The sequence below is a fragment of the Orycteropus afer genome, unplaced genomic scaffold, assembly GCF_000298275.1.
Source record: "Orycteropus afer afer isolate SDZICR_OR568_19922 unplaced genomic scaffold, OryAfe1.0 scaffold00002, whole genome shotgun sequence".
Classification (NCBI taxonomy): Eukaryota; Metazoa; Chordata; class Mammalia; order Tubulidentata; family Orycteropodidae; genus Orycteropus; species Orycteropus afer.
In genome coordinates this window covers 11,639,641-11,648,054 of record NW_006921589.1, presented here as the reverse complement: position 1 = coordinate 11,648,054, position 8,414 = coordinate 11,639,641, and the positions used below count along the sequence as shown (strand labels likewise).

At 51.6% G+C, this 8,414-nt stretch overlaps 1 protein-coding gene across 1 annotated transcript; it reads left to right on the top strand.

The window, feature by feature from the left end:
* Positions 1–1,420: 1,420 nt before the first annotated feature.
* LOC103192728 (ciliogenesis associated TTC17 interacting protein) lies at positions 1,421–7,748 on the top strand. The gene is made up of 10 exons (XM_007935772.1): positions 1,421–1,445; positions 1,612–1,707; positions 2,246–2,446; positions 2,749–2,804; positions 3,443–3,529; positions 3,717–3,884; positions 4,909–5,033; positions 6,051–6,127; positions 6,995–7,083; positions 7,488–7,748. The coding sequence occupies exons 1-10, from the start codon at positions 1,421–1,423 to the stop codon at positions 7,746–7,748; spliced, it is 1,185 nt and encodes a 394-aa protein (XP_007933963.1).
* The last annotated feature ends 666 nt before the right edge of the window (positions 7,749–8,414 follow it).

Here is an 8,414-nt window from a genome sequence, read left to right as displayed (position 1 = left end):
GCTGACTCTGGAGGCAGCCTGTCTTGAGTTGAATCTTAGTCCTGCCGATTATTAGCTTTATGACCTTGGGAAAACATTTAACCTCTTTAGGCCTTTCTTATTTTCTTATCCATAAAGTGAAGGTAACAGAAGTACCTACTCACAGGGTTGTTCTGAAGATTGAGATAATGCACAAGAAGCCCCGAAGCACCAGAGTACACATGATTTAAGAGTTTGCTCTGATGGTTATCATTATCATCATTATTGTTATCTGTTAGGACTACAATTTGTAGAGATTTGCATATGGTACCAAATTGAATTCTGTGCAATTGACTGTGTCAACTTCTAAGGTTATTTTAAGGACCTAGTTCATCTTAAGAATGTCAAATCAAGGGGCAAGGTTGTGGTCATTACTTGGTCACAGCCAGCTACCCAGAGGGACTGAGTAGTTGATCCTGAGGGCTTGGGACCATAGTCGCAGGGGACATCAAGCTCAATTGGCATAACATACTATACAAAACATTGTTCCACCTCCTACTTTGGCGAGTAGCGACTGGGACCTTAAAAGTTAGGAAGCTGCCATCTAGATGCAACAACAGGTCTCTCCTCGTCAAGAAGAAAGAAGAATACCAAAATTAATGGAAACAATCAGTCCTAGCGACTGGTACACCATCCGATCTGCAACCTATACAACTATGAGACCAGAAGAACTAGATGGTGCCCAGCTACCACTGCCATCCACTTGGAAGGGATGTAGGAGATCCTACATAAAGAGGGAGAACAATGTGGTACAAAACTCAAAATCGTTTGGAGGCAAAAAAAAAAAAAGAAAGAAAAGAAGGTGGGGACCAGGTTTGCTGGTCCAATGGAGCCTGGTGTAACCACTGAGACTATGGCCCCTAGTTGCCCTTCAGGTCTGGAATTGAACCCACAACTGTGGTTTCCAGCCAAACAAAGTACAGACATGTGAGTTAAACATTTACCTCAAGTAGACACATGCCCTAGAGAGAACAATCATGGGAGAAGGAAGGGCTGCTTATGCACAGGGAGATAGCTCAGGGTGCAGAAGAGTATGAAGGGATGGACACTGGGAGGAGGTAACTATGGGGAGGAAGTGGGAGGGGAGCTGCTGCATTGTAAATTTTGGTCAATGACATGAGACAAAGTATATGTGAACTGCTGTATGAAAAGTGAATTTACTCTGTAAATCTTCACCCAAATCCTAATGAAAAAGAAAAAAGAATGTCAAATGCTCCCTCTGCTGGACAATACCTCAGATTGGGCTAAGTCCCAGAACTGGCAGATTCCTCCATTCCTGTGGACAATTTCCTCCTAGGTCTGGGTGTTTAGTGAAGTGGGTTGATAGCTCTTTAAGAGGCGGTAGCTAGCTCCCAGTTGCTATGGAGACAAGTAGACACTCACTGGGTAGCAGCGGGCAGCCATGTCCTCCAAACTTCATTGCACAGGTGGGAAGAGCTGCTGGGGCTGTGAAGGGGAGGGGGCCTTTTCTTCTTCCCAATCCATTGAGGCGAGAGTTTGAAGGATTCTGCTTTTGAGACAGAGGCCAGTACTGGGGTGCCCCTGACCTCCCCAGGTTCCACCATCTTGGCCTCACCTCTCTTTCCTTCATAGGCCTCAGCGCTGAGGACCACCAGCCCTCACCCCAAAAGGAGAGTGTGCCACCCCTAAAGGCCAATGCTGAAGCCATTGACTTCCTCAAATCTCTCCGTGAGCCCTGGCAGTGGGGAGGAGGGGGGAGAAGGGACAAAAGTCTGGGCAAGTCAGCCCCAGATCTGATAGCTCTGTCCTTGGCTCTAGTCTCTCCCAACCTTGATTCTTCTGGGATTCAACAGAATAGATGTGAGGCCTACTTGTTGGCATTCTTCAAGGAACGCCCAGGGCTAAAAGGGAGGGGGCTTTCACCTGCTCACTGCTGTAGAGGTCAAGGGAAGGGGGAACCAGGGTCACAGAGAAGACAAGGGGGATGAGGAGGGCTGTTGTCGTTGTTCTTGTTATGTGCCGTCGAGTCGGACCCAACTCATAGCGACCCCTCCTTGGGTTTCCGAGGCAGTATCACTACGGAAGTAGATTGCCCCATCTTCCTTCCGAGGAGTGGCCAGTGGGTTTGAACCACCAGCCTTCTGGTTAGCAGTCAAGTGCCTTAAGCACTACGCTACCAGAGCATGGGTAGAGAAATATGGTCAGGGGTCAGGAGGTCGAAGCCTAGGAGCCAGAGCTTTATCTGTCTCATGGACCCTCACCCCAGAACCTAAGGAGCTGCAGCAACTGTTCTTCTCCGAGACTCTGGCCATGGTCTCAGACACAGGGGAGCCCCTGGGAGAGCTGACCATTGACGTGCAGAAAGGGGAATACAGAGATGAACTTGGGGTCATCTCATACTGCCTCCTCGTGCATGCCTTCAGCCGTGGCCTCTTGGACAAGCTGCTCTGTGGAAACTCCATCCTAGGTAGAGAGCTCCTACTGCCTGACATGTCACCCCATCCTTCCTCCACTTCCCCCCCCCTCACCCCAGGACCCTTATTCAGAACTCACCTTTGACTTCACCTTGGGATCAGAATGTCGACAGGAGAGGGTGTGGGGTGGAAGGAGGGTAATCACAGCCTCAGACTTAATTCAAGAGCAGTGATCACCTACCCATACTTCTGTGTCCACATGTTGCCTGAGTAGCCCAGCCTGGACCACCACCACCCCTTCTTGCAGTCTCCAACCCATGTTGTAACATCAGTACTCACCTCCCTCTACCTCTAGGCTATCTCTCAGGGAAAATGGAAATCATGGAACAACATGGTCATGAGTTCATCAAGGTACTTTCTAGAATCCTCAACCTTGACTTCAACCCACAATGGATGAAGAGAAGCCCTAGGAAGGAAGGAGAAAGGAAGGGTGGGCCTTAGTAGAATGTCACCCAGTTATCCTGCAACCCCTACCACACAAAACCTGATAAGCAATCTACCCAGGCTACTAGAGGTCAGTAGTGATGACATTCTCCAATATACAAAACCTGAACTCAGCCCACCCAGTCTTCCTCCAGCCCCAAAGCTCAGTCTTTGCCAGGGACCACTAACCCTGAGACTCGGGCCCTGCCTTTCCCAAGGGCATGCCTCCTGAACACCTCGCCTCCAAATTCTCCAGCTCTGTGCCCCTCACACCTTCCCAGCCATTTTACAATGTGCCCCCTTCATAAATTGGAAACCAGTAAGATCATTCATACAAATACCATTCCCATCTGTTAAAACTCAGATTCTGAAGTGTATTTGGTTTTCATGTTACACCACAATATGACTTCTACTCTTGAGCTCTACTATGTATTGAAGGTTTTCATCAAAATTTACCTTGGTTTTCTCATCTGTAAAGTAGAAGGGACAAGATGATCTCTGGGGGGTCCCATTTACACAAAATCCAGGAAGTCCCTGATTCTCCCCTCCCACACTCCGGCCTTTAGTTCCCTGTTCTCCCGATGGACCGGAAGACCAGTTTAGTGAGACAGGAAGATCAGCTGGCCGTGACCAGGACTGTCAAGGAGGGTGAGGTAAGGACGAGAGCCCGGTGGGAACAGCCTCCACCACCTCTTTGGAATCATGAGCAGGGGGCCTGATTGGGTCAGGCCAGGAGCCTGGATGAGGACTGAGCCAGGACCATATGCCCAACTCCTGGCTTACTCTCTCTTTTGGCACCGTCTCAGCTCAAGGTCCCTGACCCAGATTTGTCCTGAACAGGAAGTGAAGACTGAAGTGACTTTTTTCCCCTGGAACTCAATTGCTGGCTTCATCTCTGAGGCTGCCAACCTGGTGATGCTGAGAGTGATGGCCTGGCGGCGGAAGGTGCCCAGTAATGCCCGCTTCCTGGCCCTGGACACGGAAGGGAGACTCTGCTATTCTACCTATGTGAGGGCACCCCTTGGGGAGGAGGCTGGGCCTGAGGGCAAAGGAGAAAGGGCACAGAGGGGACTGGAATGGAAGAAAGACAGCTGAATCCTGGGAGAGAGTGGAAGAGGTGGTGGGGCTGGAGATAAACGGGAGGATGGGAGTGGAGGTTGAGGGCAGGAGAAAGCAAGAATTGACTTTGTTAGATTAAACATGAGGCAGGTGGGGTGAGTGAGAGGGACCAAAAGATGTGAGCAGTTGAGGGAAGCAACTCTTTCTGCACACAAGTTAGTCTAGGAAAAATAACAGAGTGGAGGAGTGCTTTTAAGAAGTATGTATGTTTTAAATCAGAAAATGCAGTATCTCTGACTGTACTTAAACATCATTATTTCTGAACCCTGAAGGGATTCTCTTTTTTATTTTGGCTATAATTCATAATCAACATGCCTAGAACTTTCTGCGACACGTGATTATGAAGCTGTGCCTTTGCACACACTCTGTGTTGAGTGAGCCACTTTGAGGGCTCAGTTGTCTTTCTTCACCAACCTTGTAAATTACATTCTCGTCTTTACACAGGCTCTTCTATCATGAACACAGCAAACATCAATGCCTTCAGCATAGACAAGCACATACAATTTCCCCCCATTTTCTCTGAAACACGTTTTATGTTAGTCCTTTTATCTCCAAGGCCTCACTGCCTGCTGCCACCCACCTCACTGGCCCCAATAGCCCAGCACCCACACACACACTCCCATGCTTAACTGGTTGGTCTTCTTCCCTGTAACCAAAGCACTTGGTGAGAGAGATGGCAAGGGGAGGGGCTGGGGCAAGGCAGGCTGGAGTTGGCTTTATGAGGGGACCCCCAAGTTAGATTGTGTGTACAACTCAAATCTTGTGGCACCTGGGGGTCTGGACAGCCAAGGGTTGTTCATCACTAGTGAGCAATGAATGAAGATGCAAGATGGTGAAAACAGTCAGGTGACATTTTGAAGGAGACCTTAGTGGACATCCACCTCACGCCATACTCCATTTTGGCTGCTGCCAGCAAGCCCTGGGCTTCCAGATGTTCCAAGCGGGCCATCAGCAGGTGGAAGTGTTCATTGTGGAGCAAACGGTACACTCGGAAGAGGGCATTCCCATGTCCTGCCAGTTCTACCTGTTCTCTGATGGGTAAGCCACTGTGTGGGGCCAAGCGGGTGGTGTGGAGCACAGACTTGGGTGTCAATGATGGGGGTGGGGATGAGCAAATGGAAGACTAGTTGTTTCCAAGGATACCACCAGGAAGAGGGGCAGTTGAGAGCTGAGTGCCTCCTGCTTTATCCACATCCTTCACCCATTCTTCAACTCCTCCTCCATTCTCATTCTCACCAACCAAACGAAACCACTGCCATCAAGTTGATTCCGACTCATAGCAACTCCCAGTGGTCTTCCAAGGCAGGTAAACCTTTACGGAAGTAGATCGTCCCATCTTCAGAGTGGCTGGTGTATTTGAACCACCAACCTTCTGGTTAGCAGTCAAATGCCTTAGGGACTGCACCACCAGAGTTCTTTCCTCATCTTCACAGTGCGTCTCAAACAACCTCACCAAAGAACCCCAAATGGCTGAGAAGCAAACACCAACCTCCATGGGATCTAAAGCAGCTGCCATGGGGGATGGATTTAATATTGAGCAACACCAAGTTCTGAAGGAACTTGATTGGATCAATGTGTTGGGAGAACCGCCCTGGCACATGGCCAAGCTGTCACCAACATAGCAGGGGCACCAAATCATGAGAAAATACAGATGGGGCAGCAGAATTTACTTCCTGACATTTCAAAAGAACTATTGACACAACCAGTCCACTGGAAAAGAATCATGAGAATACTATTGGCTTTGATTATTTCATAATTTAGTAAATTGTTTCCATTTCACACATCAGGAGGTTCCTGAGTTTTTGGATTTCAGTCCAGCCCTGGCATTCTGGCCACAAGCCTAGGGGTATGAACAGTAGCCAGTTTGAGAAGTAGGGGCCTAATGCTTATGGAGCCCTGTGCCATTATTAGGGGGATGCAGAAATTAACAAGACCCAGGTACTGTAAGACAAGTCAGGGAGGCAGAAGTAAAAGGAGGCTTCCAGGACAGGACTCTGAAGGGGGGAGGTCTGGGAAGGCTCCCACTCCCACACCTCTTTCCTTGTTGCATTCCAGGCACCTGGCCAAAAGAGTCCAGGTGGGCTCCCCTGGCTGCTGCATCATCACCAAGATGCCCATCTTGAGGGAGGAGGGTGAGTGAAGCTCAGCTGTGGGAAAGCGAAGGGAAGGTGGGGAAAACCTGGCACCTTTGGGGGATGCAGGGAGCTCGAGTGGTGCAGAGTGCAAGGCATTTGACTGCTAACTGGAAGGCTGGCGGTTCAAACCCACCAGCAACTCCGTGGAAGAAGAGCAGGCAATCGACTTCCATAAAGATTTACCGACTCAGAAACCCAATGCCGGTTGCTATGAGTTGGAATCGACTGGATGGCAGTGAGTTTGCTCTTTTGGTTTTCCCGGGGGTGCAGAGGCCCCCTCACACAGCCTGCAGAAAGTCTGGACTGAGTGCGCTAGGGGGATGACCCCGTCTGAGATCACCAGGAGAGACTCTGCCTTCTGGCTCCCACCCCAAGGCAGTTAGGGAGAATCCTTCTTGCCCCATGTGGGCGAAGTCCTGGTGTCTCACCTGAGCCTGCTCTCTGGGTGGTGCTAGGAAGGTTCTTGGAGTCCCTGGATGCTAACCAAAAGGTTGGAGGTTTGAGTCTACTCAGAGGGGCCTTGGAAGAGAGTCCTGGACACCTCCTTCCACATAATGAACCACTGAAATCCTATGGCGCACACACCCACAGAACCAAACTCACTGCCACTACCGTCCAGAAGCAGCAAATCTTCACGAAAGTAGATTGCCAGTTGCCCAGTCTTCCTGCCGCAGAGTGGCTGGCGGGTTTGAACCAACCACCTTCTGGTTAGCAGTCAAATGCCTTAAGCACTAGGCCACCAGAGCTCCTTGGAGCCCCTACGGAGCACAGTTCCATCTCTCACACACATGGGGTCACCATGTGTGTTTAGGAAAGCTCTGGGATGGGGGCACGTCCACGCAGCCTTCCTCCCTCCCTTCTCAGATGAGATTGAGCCCCCTCCTGAGTTTCAGAAGAAGCCCCTGGCCTGGGAGGAGGACATGGAGTTGTACTCCAAGTTCCTGGACCGAAAGGTGAGGAGAGGTTGCAGCCACCTTGGGGCCCCCAGTCCTCAGTTGGCCATAAACTCCACATACCGATCTCCCTTTAAAGGAGCTCTGGTGGCTTAGTGGGTAAGGCATTTGACTGCTAATCAGAAGGTCGGCCCTTCAAACCTACCAGCCTCTCTGCATGAGGAAGATGAGGCAAACTACTTCCGTAAAGATTTACAGTCTTGGAAACGCTACGGGGGTCCCTATGAGTCGGAATCCACTCGATGGCAGCGGGTGGGGTCTCCCTTTGTGTCTGATTTGCTGCACACCCCTGGGCCTGGGAGGCTCTGGCGCCACTTAGCTCCCCCCGGAGAGAGCGGGCCTCCTGCGGCCGGAGGGGAATTTCCCTGGTCCCACGCAGGCCTGGCTGCCCCGTCCCCCGCCAGGAGGAGCTCCGACTCAGCCACAGCACCTACATGCGACAGCATCCCGAGGCCCACGCGCTCATCTCGGACTTCCTGCTCTTCCTGCTGTTGCGCCAGCCTGCGGACGTGGTGACCTTCGCCGCCGAGCACTTCGGTCCCTTCGCGCACAGCCGCCCGCCGACCCCGGCCCTCCGCTCCTCCAACCGGCCCAGCCCTTTCCGTTCGCCGGCCCCGAAGCAGCCCTCCAGCAGTGGCTCCCAGCCCTCCTCGGGAAAGGACTAGGCGGCCCGTGGGCCTGAGAGTGCGCCTGGCCAGGCCCCGCGGGCCGGGACTGGGCAGGAAGCCCAGGCGTTGGGGCCGGGCCGGGCGGAGACAGGGTGCGCCAGGGAAGGGCGCGCTTTCCGGGCAGCAGTGGTGGTGGGAATAAATGGTGCAGTCCATCAGGTGGCCTGTGCGCGGCGCAGTCTTCCCTGGCAAGCGTCTTATATCCGGCTAAAAATACGAGCTGCTGCCAGCGTTTATGGAGTTAATTTCAGTCTTTCTAAGAAAGACAATTATCGCCATTATCCCCATTTACAAATAAGAAAATAGAGACACAGAAAGGTTAAGTAACCCATCGAGTTAGCTTGTTGAGAAGCAGGATTCGAGCCCAGACTCTTAGCTGTTAGTTTAGTGAGGATGGAGGGGCTATGCTCCTTGGCACTTAGAATCTTAATGGAGAACATCAAGCTTAATTGCCCTCCCCACCCTACTCCTAAACCAAAGGAACACAGAGTAGAGGGAATGGGGCCTGGAGCCCGTGTACCTTGCTTGTCACCTGAGAAACCTCCCCAAACGCCGACCATCACCTCTCCTGCTGCACCTCTTACCCACTGACGCAAAGGAGCTCCCAACTGGGCGGGGACTCCAGGTCTCCTCGCAGCTCCCACTGACACGCAGTAACCCAGA

What these genes read in the sequence shown, in the direction of transcription:
- LOC103192728 (XM_007935772.1), top strand. Translation starts at nt 1,421, where the DNA reads ATGTCCTCCAAACTTCATTGCACAG. An exon ending in CTGTGGAAACTCCATCCTAG is followed by an intron (nt 2,447 to 2,748) that starts GTAGAGAGCTCC and finishes CTCTACCTCTAG; the next exon opens with GCTATCTCTCAGGGAAAATG. An exon ending in TTCTACCTGTTCTCTGATGG is followed by an intron (nt 5,034 to 6,050) that starts GTAAGCCACTGT and finishes GTTGCATTCCAG; the next exon opens with GCACCTGGCCAAAAGAGTCC.